The 25,014-nt window shown below is 46.4% G+C and overlaps 1 protein-coding gene across 1 annotated transcript in view; it reads right to left on the bottom strand.

Annotated features, from left to right (window-relative positions):
- PNP (purine nucleoside phosphorylase) overlaps positions 1-19,985 on the bottom strand; it is a 135,182-nt gene extending 115,197 nt beyond the window's left edge. Inside the window, exon 1 of the mRNA XM_063913486.1 lies at positions 19,863-19,985. Within this exon, the coding sequence (XP_063769556.1) occupies positions 19,863-19,888 (26 nt within the window). The 5' untranslated portion in view covers positions 19,889-19,985. The remainder of the gene's footprint in view (positions 1-19,862) is intronic.
- Between the last annotated feature and the right edge of the window lie 5,029 nt (positions 19,986-25,014).

Genomic DNA, 25,014 nt, shown 5'->3' on the forward strand with positions numbered 1-25,014 from the left:
AACTAATCTCCTGGGGAGAGACCTACTATGTAAAATGGGTTGCGTCATTTATTGTACTCCTGAAGGTGTATTCTTGGACATTCCTGAGAATCACGCTCAGGAGGTACGAGACATGTTAGACTCCCCATCAAAATTAATGTCACATTCCATTATGACAAATAGGAACCCATCCCAAGTAGAAGAGATGACATCTCAGATACCAGAGTCACTTTGGACAAAAGATGGACAGGACACTGGATTAATGGCAAACGTAGCTCCAGTAGTTGTACAAGTAAAAGATGGTAGGATAGCTCCAAAAATCCCACAGTATCCTCTGAAGCCAGAGGTGGAGTTAGGAGTTTTCCCAGTAATAGAACGCTTGCTGCAACAGGGCATTCTGGTAAGAACGTCCAGCACAGCCAATAGTCCCATCTTCCCTGTTAAAAAGAGTGGGGGGAGGGGTTACAGGCTAGTGCAGGATCTAAGGGGGATTAACAAAATAGTTGAGAGTCAGTTCCCCGTAGTGCCTAATCCAGCTGTCATCCTAATGCAAATTCCTCCCACTGCCAAATTTTTCACTGTTATTGACCTCTGCTCCGCTTTCTTTTCGGTACCTCTGCACCCTGACAGCCAATATTTGTTTGCATTCACATACAGAGGAGTCCAATACACGTGGACTCGGTTACCCCAAGGTTTCATAGATAGTCCAAGTATATTTTCTCAGGCTTTGCATGATTGTTTACAGTCTTTCCAACCAGACAGTGGATCAGTATTGATACAGTATGTGGACGATTTATTACTGTGTTCAGATTCACTGGAAGCATCTCTGAAGGATACGAAACAGCTCCTGTTTCATCTTTCAGACACAGGTCACAAGGTTTCCAAAGACAAGTTACAATTATGCCAGACTAAGGTAAAATATTTGGGACACTGTCTAACACAAGGACTGAGACACCTGACCGCTGATAGAATCCAAGCCATTAGAGACATGACACTGCCACAAACCCAGCAACAGATCAGGACGTTTTTAGGAATGTGTGGGTATTGCCGTAATTGGATCCCAGGGTTTTCCATATTGGCGTTACCTTTGCAGGAAATGGTCTCTTCAAACAAACCTGATCGGATTTCGCATACAGACGAATCCGAAACAGCATTTGAGAGACTCAAACAGTGCCTAACGCAGGCACCAGCACTAGGTATGCCAGACTATGGGAAACCCTTTGAACTATACGGAACAGAAAGTGCTGGGTGCGCAGCAGGTGTACTAACCCAAAAACACGGTGACGCCAGCAAGCCAATTGCATACTACAGCGCCCAGCTAGACACGGTAGCGCGATCCCTCCCCACATGCTTGCGTAGCGTTGCGGCGATAGCATTGCTAGTGACAAAAAGCGAAGATGTCGTGCTAGGCCACAACCTCACAATCCATACACCGCATGCGGTATCTGCCTTATTGAATTCTGCCCAAACCAGACACGTCTCATCAGCAAGGTTTACAAGATGGGAATTGGCATTAATGGCCCCAGTAAACATCACCATAAGGAGATGCAGTGCATTAAATCCTGCAACATTTCTCCCAGGTGTGCCTGGTCAGACACAAAGGGTGGAAGGTGAGAGTGATGGGGAAGGAGGATTTAATGCAAAGGGAGATACACATGATTGTATGGAATATTTGACCCAAAATTTTACCGCAAGGCCTGACATCAGTGACAATCCACTGGAAGATGCAGAACTAACGTTCTACACGGACGGTAGTTGTCATAGACAGTCAGCCTCGGGAGACTTGTGTACTGGATACGCAGTCGTAGATGACCAAGACACCATAGAAGCGGAACCGCTAGGCCCACCTCACTCAGCCCAGGTTGCTGAACTGGTCGCCCTAACCAGAGCATGTGAATTGGCTAAGGGTAAGTCAGCCAATATCTACACCGATTCTAGATACGCCTTCGGGGTAGTCCATGATTTCGGAGCCCTATGGCGGCTCAGAAATTTCATGACGGCGGCTGGTACACCGATAGCGCATGCAGCTCACATAAAAAGGCTTCTAACAGCGATACAGGAACCCGACAGAGTGGCTGTTATCAAATGTAAAGCACATACATATAGCCAAGACCCAGTATCCCTTGGTAACAGCCGAGCAGACGAAGCCGCAAAGCTTGCAGCTGCTACCCCCATACAGACAGACACCACACAACTGATGGTATTTAATACCATCAACACACAAAAGTTGTGTGAGATGCAGAATTTGTGTTCCACACAGGAAAGAGCAGTCTGGAAGGCAAAGGGATATGGCCAGGAGTCCTCAGGGCTCTGGACGGATGGACATGGTAAACCAGTGGCCCCCAGGGCATACCTTCCATGTCTGGCTGAAGCAGCTCACGGGCTGACTCATCTAGGCAAGGAGGGGATGTGCAAATTGGTAAGAGCATACTGGTGCGCCCCAGGATTCTCCTCTCATGCGAGTAAAAGAGCAATGTCATGCCTTACCTGTCTGAGAAAGAATATTGGAAAAGCAATACCTACAGAACCATCCCATATCCCACCTGCCGGCGGCCCTTTCCAGGTAATACAAATTGACTTCATTCAATTACCCCCATGTCGAAATTTGAAATATGTACTTGTTTGTATAGATGTTTTCTCAAATTGGGTCGAAGCTTTCCCAGCAGCTACAAATACCGCTATGTTTACAGCTAAGAAAATTGTGCAGGAATTTGTATGTAGATATGGTATCCCTAGAATCATTGAAAGTGATAGGGGTACCCATTTTACAGGTGATGTCTTTCAAGGAATGTGTAAGTTGATGGGAATTGATAGCAAGCTGCACACTCCGTACCGTCCACAGGCGAGCGCGAAGGTCGAAAGAGTGAACAGCACTATTAAAAATAAATTGAGTAAAGTAATGGCAGAGACAGGATTGACGTGGCCAGAAGCTTTACCCATTGTTTTGTATAGCATCAGAACCACTCCCAGGTCCCCTCTTAATCTGTCTCCTTTTGAAATCTTGTTTGGTCGACAACCGCATGTCATGATTAACCCCCAGGATGATTTGAAATGTAACAATGAAGTAACTGTAAAGTACTTGATTAACATGAGTAAGCAGTTGAGGAATCAAAATGATAATCTGAAATTGATGATTCCTGATTTACCAGATAGTAATTGTCATGACGTTGAACCTGGGGATTATGTAATGATACGAAATTTTCTACGCTCAGGTTGTCTTATTGATAGATGGGAAGGACCATACCAGGTCTTATTGACTAGCACCACAGCATTGAAGGTGGCTGAGAGAGAGACTTGGGTCCATTCATCCCACTGCAAGAAGGTTGCTGATCCAGAGAAGTCCCGCGATAAGGAACAGACGGTAGAGGTTGTATCACTAGAGTGTCTGTTCCAGGAGGACTGAGGCGGCACCTGAGCCTTGAAGACCGAAAGCAGTTGTCGACTCCCTTCTCCCTTTTATTGTTTTTCTCCACTTCCCATCCCCTCTTCCTTGAAATTTCTTTTTTCCCCCTTCTCATTCTTCTCTATTTCCTCCTCAAAGATGGACTTGCCCCAAGAGACTGTGATCCGGATTTTGATGTTAACCATGATGTTGACCAGAGCAGTCTGTTCCGGCGAGAGTACCATAGAGGTCGAGAGAGGTTCTGGAATGGGTTCCGATTATGATGATGGAGGCGTAGTTTTCCAAGATCAACCAAACCAACAAGCAAAGGCGAGTATCAGAAAACGATCCGATAGAAGAAATTGTGATGGATTGTTAGCTGAAGAAAATTGTATCTGTAGGCTCTGTGATAATCTGGTTGAAGATGGATGCATAAAGAAATGCCAATCTAGTTTTAATATCCATATAGACCGGCATCCATTGAGTGACTATCACTCTTTAGTGGGTAACGTGTTAAACCAAACAGATTGTTGGGTATGCTCTCAAGTACCTCAGGGTCACAGCAAATCAGGGCTAGTACCATTTCCTTTAACGTTAGGGGAGGTACTTGAGCTAAGTGGTGGGAGACCGGTGGACCGGAGGTTTAATATCTCCAGCCCTCCTAGTTTGAAGCTCCACCAATACCATGTGGATAGGTCCCTCTTATGTTTCAATATCTCCAATCCCAGAAAACCGGGAAATTGGGAAGTGTCATGGAGCAACCTTACCATGACCTTTTCACACAGAGCAGATAGAATGCCTACAGATACAGAGCTGGTACGCCACATAGCCAGTAGAGGAAAATCTTTCCGGTATCGATATACCTTAGGAAATAGGATTACTAGAGTTGGAGAGGTATCACCAGGATACTGTGCACATATCGTACAAACTGATACGTGCATTAGGCAGATGGAAGAATTAGGGTCAGGAGATTTCACCTGGAAGGTTTGTAACATGGTCATGTCCTTCTCCGTCCCATATGTTCTCCCCGATGACGCATATTTCATATGCGGGAGAAAGGCGTACAAGTGGCTTGCCCCAAACTCTGAAGGATTGTGTTATATTGGAAAAGTATTGCCTGAAGTGATGACTGTAACACATGACAAAATGAAGGACATACACCGTGGTGCCCAAGCTCCTTATACTCACACTCATTACGAGCACCGAGTTAAAAGACAACTGTCAGAAAGGTTAGAGCATCCGGCCTCTGATCTTATCCATGAATCCACCGGGATTCAGGTTCTGGTCGCGTTAGATTTCACTCGTACCGCTCGGGGAGTGATGAATTATAGATACATTTCCGCACTCGCCAATTTGTTAGATAATATCACTGAAATGTATGATGACACGTTTAGATACACTGGAAGAGAACTTCAAGCTTATAAAACAGAACTAGTTCAGCATAGGATGGTTCTTAATTATCTTACAGCAGTAACAGGCGGATATTGTGTTACATTGGCAACACAGTACGGCATAAAGTGTTGCACGTATATCACAAATAGCACCGAGGATCCGGTAGAAGTCATAGACCAAAAGATGGACGATATTCTGCAATTAAAGTGGGAATTTCGTCGAAAACACAATCTCACCCTTGCTGCTGTAGGTAATGAGCTGACTGGTTGGGTGTCATGGTTGAACCCGCGAAATTGGTTCTCCGGTTTGGGGGACTGGGCTCAAGGAGTCATAATGGATGTTGGAAAGTTTCTACTATGTATCTTGGGTGTCGTTATATCGATTGGATTGATATTTAGATGCGGGCAGGCTTTAATGAGGTGCAAACAAAGTACAAGAGTGATGAGCTTGAGGAGTGAGGAAACCGTAATTAACCTGGATTTGATTTATGACCCAATGATAGAAACCAGGATGTGATGAAAATGCGATTATACGGTCCGTTTCTTTCACCTGTTTTTCTGCTTTTCTCCAAGATACAAAGACCCCCTTGGACGAGGAAGTTGACGAGACGCTATACAGACAACAGACAAGCACCAAAGATGAAGTTTTGACCACTTGAGAAATGGACACTTGATGAACTTTGCCATGGATCCCCAGTTTCCCTAGTACTTTTAAACTCACGCTAGCCCAACATTTTTTGTAAATCTGATGGCTCAGACAAAGCTATTTGCTCATGCCCAAGGAGCAATACAGCGCAAAGAAGACGACTCTCAACAGATACCGAACACAACTTCGACGACAGATGTACATTTCCCTGACATAGAATATCATTGCATTTTCCATAAGTGTTCTTTATCTTCATCTCTACAACCCTCAGGTAATGACACACATAGACGATAGGGAATACAGGCACAGATATCAGCAACCACATACCTCCCCCATTCATGTATCATCAACTAAAATGTGCTCCCCATTTTGTTCAAAATCCGAAAAGAGCTCGGTAAAGTTTGACAGCCCATCCACAGACCTGTACCACAGGATAAGAAGGAATTCAAATGTATACTTCGCAATACCTCGAAGCTTGATTTACAACACGTACGGCACGATGATACATGACCCTCCAAACATGGACTCATACACACATGCTTCTGCTATCACACTAGGTCATACCCTCTTCACACCTTCTCCTCTCTCCTCCCTTACCCAACCATGGAAATCAATTAACCCCTGACTTGCATTTTTCTCCTTAAATGTTTTGTGGCAGTTATTATTGACTGCCAAAGGGTGGACTGTCAAAGTCAGAAAAATGTCTCTATGCACGTTGCCATATTTGCACCGCACACTGGTCCGTGCTGCGCATGCGTACGCTCTCCCGTGAAGGCGCATACCCGCAATAGCGTGCACTCGCAGGCGCGGTATGCGTATTTACGGTAGAGTTTATGTAGTCGTAGCGTGCGACTCATTCGTTACATATTTTCACAATTAATGTAGTTTATAGATCATGGTCCCTTTGATAGTTTCTGAAAGTTTGGTTAATATAGAAGGTCCCTGAGCTAAGGAATCCCTCTTTGTATCGTACGAAGGGTCTAACAGGAATCATACAGCAGTGTTTGGTACCCATCGGAAGAGTATTTAATTAGCAATATTCCGGTGTTGGTTTGGAGCGTATTAATCGCTCGTGCGAATAGTTATGGACATAAGAAGTTTATGTCCATTTCTACTATTTACTCATACTCAGGTATGCGGCGGGAAACCTAGTTCCCCACCCACCTGAGCTGTTTGAAATCGTCACAGCCCACCTGTATGAATCAACCTATGACCTTTTGTTATGATGCAGGGTCGAATTCCTTCATCCAATAGACAATGGGATTGTAGGGACTGTAGGATTGCATTGTGTGTGGGGCATAAATAGGCAGGCCGACCACATCCAGCTCTCACTCTTCAACGGTTCTCATTGCTGAAAATCGGGTGCTGGATGTCCAGGCGCATGCGATCGTTTACCCTTGTGCGTAAGTTTCTCTCCGTTATCATTGTCTTTCTGTGAGCCAATTTCTCTCATCTCTCTCCGTCTCTCTCTCTCTTTCCCTTCTCTTTCTCTCGTATCTCCCCTAGACTAGTATTGTATTGTATTAGATAGTATTGTATTTTGGTTAGGAAGTCTTTGTTATATTGTAGTGTATCATTTGTACTGTTATCCCCTTTTTACAAGTATACTAGATATAATACAGTTAATAGGCTTTGGACCCTAAACCAGTATCTGTGTATTTCCTATAGTGTTAAGTGTTCACTTGAGCGTCGGTGACGCTCAAGCAGCTTTGTAGTTAGTCAGGTTACACAAGGTTGCACTTACACCCTGTATTCACATTAAGGTATTCCGTGTATTTCATTGGTATAAGGTTTAGACATAAAGGTATAGCGTTGTGAGCGTCTGCGCCGCTGGTGATCTCCTCGTGGTCTCGAGCGTCCGCTACGCCATAGCGAATCATTACTCTAGTCATAGCCAATAACGTGTCCTGTGATCGCTGGGCCGTGAGCGAACGTGACGCTTGAGCGTCTCGCCTACGGCTGAGCGATCGTTACGCAACTAGCGTACCATTACGGTACTTCTTAAGTAAACAGCGTACAGTGTTCTTAGCTTCATAAAGGGTTGTTTATACGACAAGGGAATTTAGCATTGTCAGACGCTACTACTACTGGGGGGGCATTATGTATAAGGACGCTACTACTACTGGGGGGCATTGTGTATAAGGATGCTACTACTGGGGGGCATTGTGTATAAGGATGCTACTACTACTGTTGGTGCATTACGTATAAGGATGCTACTACTACTACTGTGGGTGCATTATGTATAAGGATGCTTCTACTACTGTGGGTGCATTATGTATAAGGATGCTACTACTACTGGGGGGACATTATGTATACGGATGCTTCTACTACTGGGGTGCATTACATTTAAGGACGCTACTACTACGGGTGGGGCATTACGTATAAGATGAATAAGATTGTGCTACATTGTGGCGTAATTTTAAATGGGAGTACTATTGTGTGGCCATGCCCCTTACTTGTGAGACCACACCCCTTTTCCCGGCGCGCGCCAAAGGAATATGGGAGGGTGCAAATTTATAGTTTGCAGGGGGGCGCCGAACACCCTAGCACCGGCCCTGCTTGCTATCACCTGTTCTGAAACATCTTTCTTACCCATTAACCTGATCAAAACAGGCGCCGGTAACCATACATTAAGAGAAAAATCCAGAAGCAGAGCATTGTGTCCCTCCTAGAGAGGGTCATGTTGGGAGGTATGCATTATGTGCTATAAGAGAAAGTGCAGGTTGCAGCAATCATCAGTGGTAAATTGTTGGGGCCGTAAAATAAGATACTGCACTAGAGAAGAGACAGTGTACAGGTGTCCTTACACACACACAAGGACAGAGACCGAGCTATAACAGAAAAAAAATTCCCTCATTTTGTTTGCTCTACACAGGGCAGGTAGGGCTGGAGCCATTTGTGCCCCACAGTTATGTGCCCTAAACAGTATCCACGTTTGTCCCTACTATAATCTGCTACTGGCCATCATAAATGTAATGATAACTTGTTTCTGCTTAGATACAGTAGACACAAGACTTAAGCAGTATATATTTGGTATAAATAGTCCTGCATAGCTGCACTTGTTAGATCTGAAGTTTGTCTCTCATGTAATCCTTCTTCTCGCCCAGGGATGCGGTCATCATCCCGCCAGTGTAGATGCCGCTGGTCAGGTGACTGGCCACGGAATCCCGGCACCACTTGGTATACCAGCGCCAGAACACCGACTGCCGGCATCCTGACGGTAAGTATTGGGGTGAGGGTCAGGGTCCGGGATGGGGGGGGGGGTAGGCACCCCCTTCCCCCCCCCCCCCGAGTCTAAGCCTTAGCCACAGCCCCCTGTGATTAGCCATAGATGCCACCCCTCCACTACCTTAGCCCTAGCAGCCACCCCAGGTGGGTTAGGGGAGGGGTAAATTAATTACTCTGTCCCCTGTCAGCATTTTAAAAATCGTGAAACCTCGGTCGGCCATGTGACCACCACCACCCCGAACGCCGGGATTACTTATCACACCTGGGAAAACAGCTGTTTTATCATTACTTGTTAGCTATATATCACTAATGCGGAAAGCCTGCAGCAGGCTCATTTAGTTAAATATAGAAATATATAAATGATGCGATGCATTAGTAGAAGTAAAAGACATGGCTGCATTCCGGGATGGAAATAGTCACTGTTATTCCAATAACCACTTCCCAGCATGGTCTGTGTTGGAGATCATAGAGCGTAGGCGTTCATATGACAATTTCCTATTATGGGCATATTTCAGCAGATGGGTAATCTTAAAAATATGCGATTTACAGTAATATTTGTGCAAATGCACCAATTCCATCACAGTGCACAAGCAAGAGTACGCTCTTACGCTCTAGTACTGCTTTATGAAAGTGTCTCTAAGCAATAATCTTTAGTATCTCCATAAATGTGTCTTCATGCAACCATATCACTATTAGCAGTGGCAGGATGGCGCATGGACAGGTTGGCACTTGCTACTGGACCAGTGGCGCCGAGAGGGGAAAACAACCCCGGTGATATTTCAGGAAGATGGCGCCGCACATAGATAACCAAAACTCTGGCACTGTGCCAGAGTGTTTGTTCTCTATTGGCCAGCGTCGTCACTGGGAAGATGGGGCTGGCCAAGGAGGAGGGAGCCGCTTCCTGTTCTAGTAAAAATGATGACATCTCAGCTCATTCCAGTTGTAAAGATATCATATAAAAAACTCTACAGCATCTTTCCCTGTGATGATACATAATTGAACACTTTGGACACAAAGCCTGCATCTCTTCTAATATGGGAACACCAAGTATGTGGAGTATTATATAGTCTTTTGTCTGTTCTAGAAAAGGAACATCGTAATCCTGTCACAATTCCTGTGGGCATTTCCATTGCACATTTGAAAGGATTACACTCCATTATATTGATGCATAACCGGGTTTAACCTTTACTTGTGGAATAAGTGTCATTTTAACAAAATGGTTTAATCAATGATTTCTTTTTGTGCAAACTGAGATGCTTTTTAAAAAAAAAAAAAACTCCCTACAGAAATATAATTTTGTATTAAAATATGCTGACAAAAGGCCTAATTCAGCTTGAGCTGTAGTTTTGCCAAAAATCGCAAACTACAACTCCTTTCTCTAGCATGCAGGGGGCCGCCCCCCACAAACAGTCCAGATACGCTTCCGCTGTCTGGACTGTTTGTGGCAAAGTAATCAACTGGACAAAACCATGATGGCAAAGTAATCAACTGGACAAAACCATGATGCATGCAGGTGCGGCAGATGTAACATGTGCAGAGAGATTTAGATTTGGGTGGGGTGTCTTTAAACTGAAATCTAAATTGCAGCGTAGAAATTAAGAAGCCAGTATTTACCCTGCACAGAAACAATATAACCCACCCAAATCTAATTCTCTCTGCACATGTTACAGGTGAAACTTAGAAAATTAGAATATCGTGCAAAAGTTCATTTATTTCAGTAATTCAACTTAAAGGGTGAAACTAATATATTATACATACTCATTACGTGCAAAGTGAGATATTTCAAGCCTTTATTTGTTGTAATTTTGATTATTGTGGCTTAAAGTTTAAGAAAACCCCAAATCCAAAATCTCAGAAAATTAGAATATTACATGAAATCAATAAAAATGAGATTTTATATACAGAAATATCGTCCCTCTGAAAAGTATAATCATGCTTGGTTTGTGCCCCTTTTGAATTACTACCTCAATGCGGCGTGGCATGGATTCTATCAGCCTGTGGCACTGCTGAGGTGTTATGGAAGACCAGGATGCTTCAATAGCGGCCTTCAGCTCTTCTGCATTGTTTGGTCTCATGTCTCTCATCTTTTTCTTGGCAATGCCCCTTATATTCTCTATGTGGTTCAGGTCAGGCGAGTTTGCTGGCCAATCCAGCACGGTAATCCCACGGTCATTGAACCAGGTTTTGGTACTTTTGGCAGTAAGGGCAGGTGCCAAGTCCTGCTCTAAAATGTCCTGGTAGACGGCTGCATTGGCTCTGGACTTAATAAAGTATAGTGGACCAACACCAGTAGATGACATGGCTCCCCAAATCAACACAGACTGAGGAAACTTCACACTGGACTTCAAGCATCTTGGATTGTGTGCCTCTCCATTCTTCCTCCATACTCTGGGACCATGGTTTCCAAATTAGATGCAACATTTGCTCTCATCAGAAAAGAGGACTTTGGATCACTGAGCAAAAGACCAGTTCTTTTTTTCTTTAGCCCAGGTAAGACGCTTCTGACGATGTTTGTTGTTCAGGAGCAGCTTGACAAGAGAAATACAACATTTGAAGCCCATGTCCAGGATCCGTCTGTGTGTGGGGGCTCTTGATGCACTAACTCCAGCCTCAGTCCACTCCTTGTGAAGCTCCCCCACACTCGCCTGACCTGAACCCCATAGAGAATCTAAGGGGCATTGCCAAGAGAAAGATGAGACATGAGACCGAACAATGCAGAAGAGCTGAAGGCCGCTACTGAAGCATCTTGATCTTCCATAACACCTCAGCAGTACCACAGGCTGATAGAATCCATGCCACGCTGCATTGAGGCAGTAATTCATGCAAAAGGGTCCCAAACCAAGTACTAAGTACATATGCATGATTATACTTTGCAGAGGTCCGACATTTCTGTATTTAAAATCCTTTTTTATTGATTTTATGTAATATTCTAATTTTCTGGGATTTTGGATTTGGGGTTTTCTTAAGCTGTAAGCCACAATCATCAAAATTACAACAAATAAAGGCTTGAAATATCTTACTTTGCATATAATGAGTCTATATAATATATTAGTTTCAACTTTTAAGTTGAATTACTGAAATAAATGAACTTTTGCACGATATTCTGATTTTCTGAGTTTCACCTGTACATCTGTCCCATCTGCATCCATCATGGTTTTGTCCAGTTGCTTACTTTGCTAACAAATCTGAATAAAGCCTATTGTGTATGCAGATAGCTACGGAGCTCTCTGATGCTGCCGCTCCACGACTGCGATTGCTGTCTCCGTCTCTAAAATAAAAAATTTGGGTCATCAAGGGGGTTTCCAGGTACTCGAAAATCCCCCCTGCGTGCATCACTGAATGATGCTAGAAAGGTATGTCACTAATCACTATAAATATCTGACTACTGTCAAGTGGGTTTAATTGGAACTTTCCCAATCTACATTTTTTCTTCCCCCTATACTTGTACTTTTATAGGCCCTGACCCTGGGACCAGGGAAGAGAATAATAATAAAAAAATAATACTAATAATGTAAGGTAGAAACCCCCTATAATAATGCTAGGAGGCCATATTGCAGCTGCAGCCTGTCATGTTCTCTTGTGTACAGACTGAATTCTGCTGTAACATCAGAAAAAGAAATGTCAGCTTCAGGTTTAATGAGGATGGACTTAAAAACAGATAAGAAGCTTATTGCTCTTCTAGTGGCCATTTATATTAAGCTGACATTTCCAAGCCATTGAAGAGAGTTAAAATAAGAATTTACTTACCGATAATTCTATTTCTCGTAGTCCGTAGTGGATGCTGGGGACTCCGTCAGGACCATGGGGAATAGCGGCTCCGCAGGAGACAGGGCACAAAAATAAAGCTTTAGGATTAGGTGGTGTGTACTGGCTCCTCCCCCTATGACCCTCCTCCAAGCCTCAGTTAGGATACTGTGCCCGGACGAGCGTACACAATAAGGAAGGATATTGAATCCCGGGTAAGACTCATACCAGCCACACCAATCACACCGTATAACTTGTGATCTGAACCCAGTTAACAGTATGACAAACGTAGGAGCCTCTGAACAGACGGCTCACAACAATAACAACCCGAATTTGTTTGTAACAATAACTATGTACAAGTATTGCAGACAATCCGCACTTGGGATGGGCGCCCAGCATCCACTACGGACTACGAGAAATAGAATTATCGGTAAGTAAATTCTTATTTTCTCTAACGTCCTAAGTGGATGCTGGGGACTCCGTCAGGACCATGGGGATTATACCAAAGCTCCCAAACGGGCGGGAGAGTGCGTATGACTCTGCAGCACCGAATGAGAGAACTCAAGGTCCTCCTCAGCCAGGGTATCAAATTTGTAGAATTTTGCAAACGTGTTTGCCCCTGACCAAGTAGCAGCTCGGCAGAGTTGTAATGCCGAGACCCCCCGGGCAGCCGCCCAGGATGAGCCCACTTTCCTTGTGGAATGGGCCTTGACAGATTTAGGTTGTGGCAAGCCTGCCACAGAATGTGCAAGTTGAATTGTGCTACAAATCCAACGAGCAATCGTCTGCTTAGAAGCAGGAGCACCCATCTTGTTGGGTGCATACAATATAAACAGTGAGTCAGACTTTCTGACTCCCGCCGTTCTTGAAATATATATTTTCAATGCCCGGACCACGTCCAACAACTTGGAATCCTCCAAATCGTTAGTAGCCGCAGGCACCACAATAGGCTGGTTCAGGTGAAACGCTGACACCACCTTAGGCAGAAAATGAGGACGCGTCCGCAGTTCTGCCCTGTCCGTATGGAAAATCAGATATGGGCTCTTATATGATAAAGCCGCCAATTCTGATACTCTCCTGGCTGAAGCCAGGGCCAGTAGCATGGTTACTTTCCATGTAAGATACTTCAACTCCACCGATTTGAGCGGCTCAAACCAATGGGATTTGAGAAAATCCAAGACTACATTAAGATCCCACGGTGCCACTGGGGGCACAACCGGGGGCTGTATATGTAGTACTCCTTTTACAAAAGTCTGGACTTCAGGAACTGAAGCCAATTCTTTCTGGAAGAAAATCGACAGGGCCGAAATTTGAACCTTAATGGACCCCAATTTGAGGCCCATAGACAATCCTGTTTGCAGGAAATGTAGGAATCGACCCAGTTGAAATTCATCCGTGGGGGCCTTCCTGGCCTCACACCACGCAACATATTTTCTCCAAATGCGGTGATAATGTTGTGCAGTCACCTCCTTCCTGGCTTTTACCAGTGTAGGAATGACCTCTTCCGGAATGCCTTTTTCCCTTAGAATTCGGCGTTCAACCGCCATGCCGTCAAACGCAGCCGCGGTAAGTCTTGGAATAGACACGGTCCCTGCTGAAGCAGGTCCCGTCTTAGAGGTAGAGGCCACGGATCCTCCGTGAGCATCTCTTGAAGTTCCGGGTACCAAGTTCTTCTTGGCCAATCCGGAGCCACTAGTATCGTTCTTACTCCCTTTTGCCGTATAATTCTCAGTACTTTTGGTATGAGAGGCAGAGGAGGGAACACATACACTGACTGGAACACCCACGGTGTTACCAGAGCGTCCACAGCTATTGCCTGAGGGTCTCTTGACCTGGCGCAATACCTGTCCAGTTTTTTGTTGAGGCGGGACGCCATCATATCCACCATTGGTTTTTCCCAACGGTTCACAATCATGTGGAAGACTTCTGGATGAAGTCCCCACTCTCCCGGGTGTAGATCGTGTCTGCTGAGGAAGTCTGCTTCCCAGTTGTCCACTCCCGGAATGAATACTGCTGACAGTGCTATCACATGATCTTCCGCCCAGCGAAGAATCCTTGCAGCTTCTGCCATTGCTGTCCTGCTTCTTGTGCCGCCCTGTCTGTTTACGTGGGCGACTGCCGTGATGTTGTCCGACTGGATCAACACCGGCTGACCCTGAAGCAGGGGTTTTGCCAGACTTAGAGCATTGTAAATCGCTCTTAGCTCCAGTATATTTATGTGAAGAGACATCTCCAGGCTTGACCATACTCCCTGGAAGTTTCTTCCCTGTGTGACCGCTCCCCAGCCTCTCAGACTGGCATCCGTGGTCACCAGGACCCAGTCCTGTATGCCGAATCTGCGGCCCTCTAACAGATGAGCACTCTGCAACCACCATAGAAGAGACACTCTTGTCCGTGGCGATAAGGTTATCCGCTGATGCATCTGCAGATGTGATCCGGACCATTTGTCCAGCAGATCCCACTGAAAAGTTCGTGCGTTGAATCTGCCGAATGGAATCGCTTCGTAAGAAGCCACCATCTTTCCCAGGACTCTTGTGCATTGATGCACAGACACTTTCCCTGGTTTTAGGAGGTTCCTGACAAGTTCGGATAACTCCCTGGCTTTCTCCTCCGGAAGAAACACCTTTTTCTGAACCGTGTCCAGAATCATTCCCAGGAACAGCAGACGTGTCGTCGGGGTCAACTGAGATTTTGGAAAATTCAGAATCCACCCGTGTTGTTGCAGCACTAGTCGGGTTAGTGCTACTCCGTCCTCCAGCTGTTCTCTGGACCTTGCCCTTATCAGGAGATCGTCCAAGTAAGGGATAATTAATACGCCTCTTCTTCGCAGAAGAATCATCATTTCGGCCATTACCTTGGTAAAGACCCGAGGTGCCGTGGACAATCCAAACGGCAGCGTCTGAAACTGATAATGACAGTTTTGCACCACGAACCTGAGGTACCCTTGATGTGAAGGGCAAATTGGGACATGCAGGTAAGCATCCTTTATGTCCAGGGACACCATAAAGTCCCCTTCTTCCAGATTCGCTATCACTGCTCTGAGTGACTCCATCTTGAACTTGAATTTTTGTATGTACAGGTTCAAAGATTTCAGATTTAGAATAGGTCTTACCGAGCCGTCCGGCTTCGGTACCACAAATAGCGTGGAGTAATACCCCTTTCCCTGTTGTAGGAGGGGTACCTTGACTATCACCTGCTGAGAAAACAGCTTGTGAATGGCTTCCTATACCGTCGCCCTGTCTGAGGGAGACGTTGGCAAAGCAGACTTTAGGAACCTGCGAGGGGGAGACTTCTCGAATTCCAACCTGTAACCCTGAGATACTACCTGCAGGATCCAGGGGTCCACCTGTGAGCAAGCCCACTGTGCGCTGAAATTCTTGAGTCGACCCCCCACCGCTCCTGAGTCCGCTTGTAAGGCCCCAGCGTCATGCTGAGGGCTTTGCAGAACCCTGAGAGGGCTTCTGTTCCTGGGCAGGGGCTGCTTGCTGCCCTCTCTTACCCCTTCCTCTGCCCCGAGGCAGATATGACTGTCCTTTTGTCCGCTTGTTCTTATAGGACCGAAAGGACTGCGGCTGAAAAGACGGTGTCTTTTTCTGTTGGGAGGGGGTCTGAGGTAAAAAGGTGGATTTTCCGGCCGTTGCCGTGGCCACCAGATCCGATAGACCGACGCCAAATAATTCCTCCCCTTTATACGGCAATACTTCCATATGTCGTTTGGAATCCGCATCACCTGACCACTGTCGCGTCCATAAACTCCTTCTGGCAGATATGGACATCGCATTTACTCTCGATGCCAGAGTGCAAATATCTCTCTGAGCATCTCGCATATAAAGGAAAGCATCCTTTAATTGCTCTATAGTCAATAAAATACTGTCCCTATCCAGGGTATCAATATTTTCAGTTAGGGAATCCAACCAGACGACCCCAGCACTGCACATCCAGGCTGAGGCGATGGCTGGTCGCAGTATAACACCAGTATGTGTGTATATACTTTTTAGGGTAGTTTCCAGTCTCCTATCAGCTGGATCCCTGAGGGCGGCCGTATCAGGAGACGGTAACGCCACTTGTTTTGATAAGCGTGTGAGCGCCTTATCCACCCTAGGGGGTGTTTCCCAGCGCGCCCTAACCTCTGGCGGGAAAGGGTATAATGCTAATAACTTTTTTGAAATTAGCACTTTTCTATCTGGGTTAACCCACGCTTCATCACATACATCATTTAATTCCTCTGATTCAGGAAAAACTACAGGTAGTTTTTTCACCCCCCACATAATACCCCTTTTTGTGGTACTTGCAGTATCAGAGATATGCAAAGCCTCCTTCATTGCCGTGATCATATAACGTGTGGCCCTACTTGAAAATACGTTTGTTTCATCACCGTCGACACTAGATTCAGTGTCTGTGTCTGGGTCTGTGTCGACCGACTGAGGTAAAGGGCGCTTTACAGCCCCTGACGGTGTCTGAGATGCCTGGGCAGGTACTAACTGGTTTGCCGGCCGTCTCATGTCGTCAACTGATTTTTGTAATGTGCTGACATTATCACGTAATTCCATAAACAAAGCCATCCATTCCGGTGTCGACTCCCTGGGGGGTGACATCACCATTATCGGCAATTGCTCTGCCTCCACACCAACATCGTCCTCATACATGTCGACACACACGTACCGACACACAGCAGACACACAGGGAATGCTCTTATCGAAGACAGGACCCCACTAGCCCTTTGGGGAGACAGAGGGAGAGTTTGCCAGCACACACCCAAGCGCTATAATATATATGGGAACAACCTGATATAAGTGTTGTTCCTTATAGCAGCTTAAATATATCAAAATATCGCCAAAAAATGCCCCCCCCTCTCTGTTTTACCCTGTTTCTGTAGTGCAGTGCAGGGGAGAGTCCTGGGAGCCTTCCTCACAGCGGAGCTGAGCAGGAAAATGGCGCTGTGTGCTGAGGAGAATAAGCCCCGCCCCCTATTTCGGCGGGCTTTTCTCCCGGAGTTTTAGATATCTGGCATGGGTTAAATACATACATATAGCCTCAATGGCTATATGTGATGTATTCTTTTGCCATAAAGGTATTAAATATTGCTGCCCAGGGCGCCCCCAGCAGCGCCCTGCACCCTCCGTGACCGCTTGGTGTGAAGTGTGTGACAACAATGGCGCACAGCTGCAGTGCTGTGCGCTACCTTCATGAAGACTGAAGAGCCTTCTGCCGCCTGTTTCCGGACCTTCAATCTTCAGCATCTGTAAGGGGGGTCGGCGGCGCGGCTCCAGGACGAACCCCAGGGTGAGACCTGTGTTCCGACTCCCTCTGGAGCTAATGGTGTCCAGTAGCCTAAGAATCCAATCCATCCTGCACGCAAGTGAGTTGAAATTCTCTCCCCTAAGTCCCTCGATGCAGTGAGCCTGTTGCCAGCAGGACTCACTGAAAATAAAAAACCTAAAAACTTTTTCTAAGCAGCTCTTTAGGAGAGCCACCTAGATTGCACCCTGCTCGGACGGGCACAAAAACCTAACTGAGGCTTGGAGGAGGGTCATAGGGGGAGGAGCCAGTACACACCACCTAATCCTAAAGCTTTATTTTTGTGCCCTGTCTCCTGCGGAGCCGCTATTCCCCATGGTCCTGACGGAGTCCCCAGCATCCACTTAGGACGTTAGAGAAAAATAAATAATCTTTATAGGGGCTTATTAATGTCCAAGGGGGCCCATGTGCAATAGGCCTCCTCCTCTAAGCAGTACCCCACCACCCCTCAGACAGCCGCATACCTTACCTCCTCCATTGACTGCACCAGTGACAATCGGGAAAATGGCGCACGCACACAAGATGTAAAGGGGAAATCCCCAGTAGGTCCCACTGCCAGAGGGCCCCACCCCCTCATCTAGGGGTCAGTATCATGTTTGAACTTGGGTGCTTGGTATGTTTATATGAAAAATACAATAAGATTATTCCACCTGCCAATCAAAGTGGGTGGTCCTGAGACACCCCTGACCCCTTTATAAAGGGCCTGGTTACTAAACCACAACCTAGTTCTATGCATGTTCTTTGCATGCTTGCTGGTGGCCACCCATTGCTGGGCAAGGCCGCCCAGCCTGCTGACCGCCCCCTCCCCCCCTTCCCACGTTCAACAAGCAGAAATTGCGAATGCATCGTTAGAAGCATGTTAGCAGAAACTGAAGATGGCTCCTGACAGAGCAGGAGGCCCGCCGCCATGTTCTCAATCACGCCCCCGTTTGGCCGCCTCCACCTCCCCCATTCACACCACACCGCCCCCGCAATGCTCCGTCTTCGCCCTGGATTGCATTTGCTGCGCCCCCCACAGAAAGTGTGGGCGCATGCGCAGGACGGGCGCTGCGCATGCGCCCGCGAGGCAATCGTAATAATTCCGGTTGAATCGTGATTTATGATCCAACCTCCTGAATTAGCCCCTGTTAGATTGTTCGGTGGAGCTGGGGGGTAGAAATCAGAGATGCATACATTGAAGTGGGAACATCAGCGCTAATCCCCTGTATTGGTTAAAGCAGAATCTGCAATCCTTACTGAATAAGGTCCACAATTCTCATCTGATCCCGATATAACACTATTATTCTATTTGTCTTTCCATACCCTGTTCCAGCATACCTACTTCTTAAAGGAGACTTTTCACAAAATAAGCTACAATATGTAGCATTCTACAGGTATATTTTCTGAACGGGGCAAAAAACTAGGAATCTGCAGCGAGCTAGAGATATAGCTGCTGTTTCCCATTATCCTTCTAGACCTCACCCTTCACAGAGTTAAGAATGAATCGCTTTCGTTTTCTTGCAGGGTGTTATCCTGTATTACGTTAACCTATGAGACACCCCTCATTTCTGGTAAGAATTAGGCAAACCAGCTACAAATAACTCACAAATTCTACTTAGCTCTTTGTAGGCAGTTGTACACAGCATGGAAATATCTACAGTACTGATGCCCTGGGGGAGCAATGCCAATCTGTATAACCGGTTCTGTGTTACACAATCACCAGGGATGGGATAGCTGTGTGTACTCTACATAAGGCAATGGGAGAGACAATGAAGGCTACAGAAATTACACACAGATGACGGAGAGGCATAATATAGTCATTATTCCCTAGATCTGTTCATTTCTTATACACAATGAAGTATATGTCGCCCTTTCCCCTCGAATTATGTGCAGTATATATTGTGTATACATAAGGTACAATTGTGCATATGTATAGTGTGTGTACATGAAGTACATTATTGTGCAGTATATATATGATGTGTGTACATAAGGTATATTGTGCAGTATATATATGATGTGTGTACATAAGGTGCATTATTGTGCAGTATATATATGTTGAGTGAGATAGTGAGCAGGAGAGAGAACGAGAGAGGATGTGTGTATGTATTCTGTAATGCGGTCCATATGCCCAGTCCCTGATACAGAGTCCCTCCCTCCTCATCCTCTGGCTGTCATCGTTATCCCCTCATCCCGCCATTATACACAGTGCTACTACCTGCTGTCCTCCTTGGAGTGTGCCATGCCGTCTCTCCCCGGGATGCTGCCTGTCTCTCTCCTGCTCTCGGTGCTATGTGGCAGCAGCAGCCTCTCAGGGAGTCACTTTATGGGTATGAACCTGTCTCTTGGGAGACACGACGTCACTGGAGGCAAGTCTCTCACTGACCAATGGCGATGGATTTCCCCAGCAAGATGCTGCACAGGGTGCATCTTATATTTTCCTGATCGTTGGACTGGCTGGATAGTTACACGAGAGCTGTGTGTGTCCTACACTGTCACAGGGTGTACCGCAGTTATTGCCAACCATGAATGCCGGTCTGCCATCAGTCGGAATGTACAGTACATAATAATAACATTATTCAGCTGACAGGATGCGTGCTGTGTAATAGGATCCTGCTGTGCGTAATGCAATTTTTTTTTTTTTGAAATTACTACTTACTTGCCTTCTAGTATCATCCGGATATAGACTGGAGATGGATGTGGATCATTGGGTCGACAGTCATTAGGTCGACCACTATTGGTCAACAGTGACCAGGTCGACACCTGAAATGGGTCGACACAGTGATTAGGGTGACATGGAAGGTCGACATGAGGTTTTGTTTTTTTAAATTGTGTTGTTTTCTCCGTACAGTGGGGGTCATTCCGACCCGTTCGCACGCAGCGGTTTCTCGCTGCGTTGCGAACTGGTGCAGAATGCGCATGCACGGCGGTCGCATTGCGCGTGCGCGACATTGCCCGGCGACAGGGGTCGCCAGGTTACGACGCGTCCAGCGAACAAAACGGTTGCAGAGCGGACCGCTAAGAAGATTGGCAGGAAGAAGGCGGTCCTGGGCGTCTCCACAGCGTTGGCGCCCGTTTTCATGGAGTGGATTGAAAAACGCAGGCGTGTCCAGACCAACGGAGGGCGGATGTCTGACGTCAGAAGCAGCTTCAGCATCGCAGGGATCATCGCACAGGGTAAGTATGTCCAGGGCTACTCTGAAACTGCTTGAAATTTTTTTAGCTTAGCAGGGCTGCACAAGCGATCGCAGCCCTAAGCTAAAATACACTCCCCCTTAGGCGTGGACTAGTTGATCGCAGCAGCAGCAAAAAGTTGCTGGCTGCGATCAACTCGGAATGACCACCAGTGACCAGGAACCCCAATTAGTGCACCGTGTCACCTCGCATGGCTCGCTTCGCTCGCTCAGGTTACTACTCCCAATCGTAGTCCACATGGATTGTAAAGTATGAAAAAGTTGAAAAAATTAAAAACATGGAAAAAAACTCATGTCAACCTTTTCATGTGTCGACCTTTGCAATGTCGATCTAGTGACTATGTTGACCTAATGACCATGTCGACCTAATGCATGTCGACCAATAGTGGACCAGACCAGAAACCACTGGGGACACAGAGGAGACTCAGGAGAGGACTGGCTCTCTTACAGTACGTGATGCTATGACGCATTCTGCATGAGGCGGTGTACTGGTGCACAGTCGGCACAGCATACAGCACAGGGAGGGAGTCACCCATCCCAAAACAACCCAGGGGCTCATTATGAAATCTGTTGCACACTGGTACAGAAAGGAATCCACAGCAACTAGTTGGCTTTCGTTTACTAATACAGAGGTCCCTAATTTGTGGGTCATCCTGAGGTGCCCGGTTTGTGGGTCAATACTTAAAACTTGTCCCCTATCCCATTAGTTGCAAAAAATGTCCCCTATAATGTATAAAAAGTTTAAACCCTTTTGGCTATTTGTGTAAACATTTAAAAAAATAATATAGGCAACTGTTGCTTATCCCATAGAGCCCAATCGCTGTAATTTTCTACTATAATTTAGAATATTATTTTCCACTGTTATAAATGTCCCCGTAGCACCTAATAAATTAAGAAAACTTGAATATCATTCAATATACAAACAATATGCTGACTTGTAGTTTGGGATCATTTACTATTTGCTATAATGTTATAGCTAATGAAGCTAAGGTGCAAGACAAACACAATGGGGGTTATGTTGCGTTGGGTATACAAAAAAAAGTCACTAAAAGTTGTTTCTTTTGTTCTGCTCCGGAGGTGCCACCCAACACATGCTGCCAAACGTCACCAGCCGGGACTCACTGGCAGTCGATGTGACTCCGCAATTTTGAGTTTTGGACTGCGCTGCAGCCACACATATAGAGCCACTACTGCTTGCAGTCGTTACTAATTTTAAATGGCAGTTTCATGACAGGAGCTGATTGGTTGGTGCACCATTTAAGATTAGTAATGAGTGATAACTAGAATATCAATTGTTGTTAAATCTGCCCCATGACAGGTGGAGCAGGAGGGAGGGGGAGTACAAGCATTGACATTGAACTTAATTAGTACGTTTATTTTTTTATGTGCATCTGTATTTCTCTATCGTCCTAGTGGATGCTGGGGTTCCTGAAAGGACCATGGGGAATAGCGGCTCCGCAGGAGACAGGGCACAAAAAGTAAAGCTTTATGATCAGGTGGTGTGTACTGGCTCCTCCCCCTATGACCCTCCTCCAAGCCTCAGTTAGGTTTTTGTGCCCGTCCGAGAAGGGTGCAATCTAGGTGGCTCTCCTAAAGAGCTGCTTAGAAAAGTTTAGCTTAGGTTTTTTTATTTTACAGTGAGTCCTGCTGGCAACAGGATCACTGCAACGAGGGACTTAGGGGAGAAGAAGTGAACTCACCTGCGTGCAGGATGGATTGGCTTCTTTGGCTACTGGACATTAGCTCCAGAGGGACGATCACAGGTACAGCCTGGATGGTCACCGGAGCCTCGCCGCCGGCCCCCTTGCAGATGCTGAAAAGAGAAGAAGGTCCAGAATCGGCGGCAGAAGACTCCTCAGTCTTCTTAAGGTAGCGCACAGCACTGCAGCTGTGCGCCATTGCTCTCAGCACACTTCACACGGCAGTCACTGAGGGTGCAGGGCGCTGGGGGGGGCGCCCTGGGAAGCAATGTAAACCTATTTTTTGGCATAAAATACCTCACATATAGCCTCCGGGGGCTATATGGAGATATTTAACCCCTGCCAGAATCCGTTAAAGAGCGGGAGACGAGCCCGCCGAAAAAGGGGCGGGGCCTATCTCCTCAGCACACAGCGCCATTTTCCTCACACAGCTCCGCTGGTCAGGAAGGCTCCCAGGCTCTCCCCTGCACTGCACTACAGAAACAGGGTAAAACAAGAGAGGGGGGGCAAAATTGTGGCAAAATTATATATATTAAAGCAGCTATATAGGGAGCACTTATTATAAGGCTATCCCTGTCATATATAGCGCTTTTGGTATGTGCTGGCAAACTCTCCCTCTGTCTCCCCAAAGGGCTAGTGGGGTCCTGTCTTCTTTAAGAGCATTCCCTGTGTGTCTGCTGTGTGTCGGTACGTGTGTGTCGACATGTATGAGGACGATATTGGTGTGGAGGCGGAGCAATTGCCAAATATGGGGATGTCACCCCCTAGGGAGTCGACACCAGAATGGATGGCTTTATTTATGGAATTACGGGATAGTGTCAACACAACCGTATTTTCCAGTAGGGCCACACGTTATATGATTTTGGCAATGAAGGAGGCGTTCCATATTGCTGATACTACGGGTACCACAAAACAGGGTATTATGTGGGGTGTGAAAAAACTACCTATAGTTTTTCCTGAATCAGATGAATTAAATGAGGTGTGTGATGAAGCGTGGGTTGCCCCCGATAAAAAACTGCTAATTTCAAAGAAGTTATTGGCTTTATACCCTTTCCCGCCAGAGGTTAGGGCGCGCTGGGAAACACCTCCTAGGGTGGACAAGGCGCTCACACGCTTATCAAAACAAGTGGCGTTACCCTCTCCTGAGACGGCCGCACTTAAAGATCCAGCAGATAGGAGGATGGAAAATATCCAAAAAAGTATATACACACATACAGGTGTTATACTACGACCAGCTATAGCGACAGCCTGGATGTGCAGTGCTGGGGTAGCTTGGTCAGAGTCCCTGATTGAAAATATTGATACCCTGGATAGGGACAATGTTTTACTGTCTTTAGAGCAAATAAAGGATGCGTTTCTTTATATGCGTGATGCACAGAGGGATATTTGCACACTGGCATCACGGGTAAGTGCTATGTCCATTTCGGCCAGAAGAAGTTTATGGACGCGACAGTGGTCAGGTGATGCGGACTCAAAACGGCATATGGAAGTTTTGCCGTATAAAGGGGAGGAGTTATTTGGTGTTGGTCTATCGGATTTGGTGGCCACGGCTACAGCCGGGAAATCCACCTTTTTACCTCAAGTCACTCCCCAACAGAAAAAGACACCGACTTTTCAGCCGCAGCCCTTTCGTTCCTTTAAAAACAAGAGAGCAAAGGGATATTCATATCTGCCACGAGGCAGAGGAAAGGGGAAGAGACTGCAACAGGCAGCTCCTTCCCAGGAACAGAAGCCCTCCCCCGCTTCTACAAAAGCCTCAGCATGACGCTGGGGCTTCTCAAGCGGACTCGGGGGCGGTGGGGGGTCGTCTCAAGAATTTCAGCGCGCAGTGGGCTCACTCGCAGGTGGATCCCTGGATCCTGCAGATAATATCTCAGGGTTACAGGTTGGAACTAGAGACGTCTCCACCTCGCCGTTTCCTGAAGTCTGCTTTACCAACGTCCCCCTCCGACAGGGTGACGGTCTTGGAAGCCATTCACAAGCTGTACTCTCAGCAGGTGATAGTCAAGGTACCCCTTTTACAACAAGGAAAGGGGTATTATTCCACTCTATTTGTAGTACCGAAGCCGGATGGCTCGGTAAGACCTATTCTAAATCTGAAATCCTTGAACCTGTACATAAAAAAGTTCAAGTTCAAGATGGAGTCACTCAGAGCGGTGATAGCGAACCTGGAAGAAGGGGACTTTATGGTATCCTTGGACATCAAGGATGCGTATCTCCACGTTCCAATTTACCCCTCACACCAGGGGTACCTCAGGTTCGTCGTACAGAACTGTCACTATCAGTTTCAGACGCTGCCGTTTGGATTGTCCACGGCACCTCGGGTCTTTACCAAGGTAATGGCCGAGATGATGATTCTTCTTCGAAGAAAAGGCGTATTAATTATCCCATACTTGGACGATCTCCTAATAAGGGCAAGGTCCAGAGAACAGCTAGAGATGGGACTAGCACTGTCTCAAGAAGTGCTAAAGCAGCA

Source organism: Pseudophryne corroboree, chromosome 1, assembly GCF_028390025.1.
Source record: "Pseudophryne corroboree isolate aPseCor3 chromosome 1, aPseCor3.hap2, whole genome shotgun sequence".
Lineage (NCBI taxonomy): Eukaryota > Metazoa > Chordata > Amphibia > Anura > Myobatrachidae > Pseudophryne > Pseudophryne corroboree.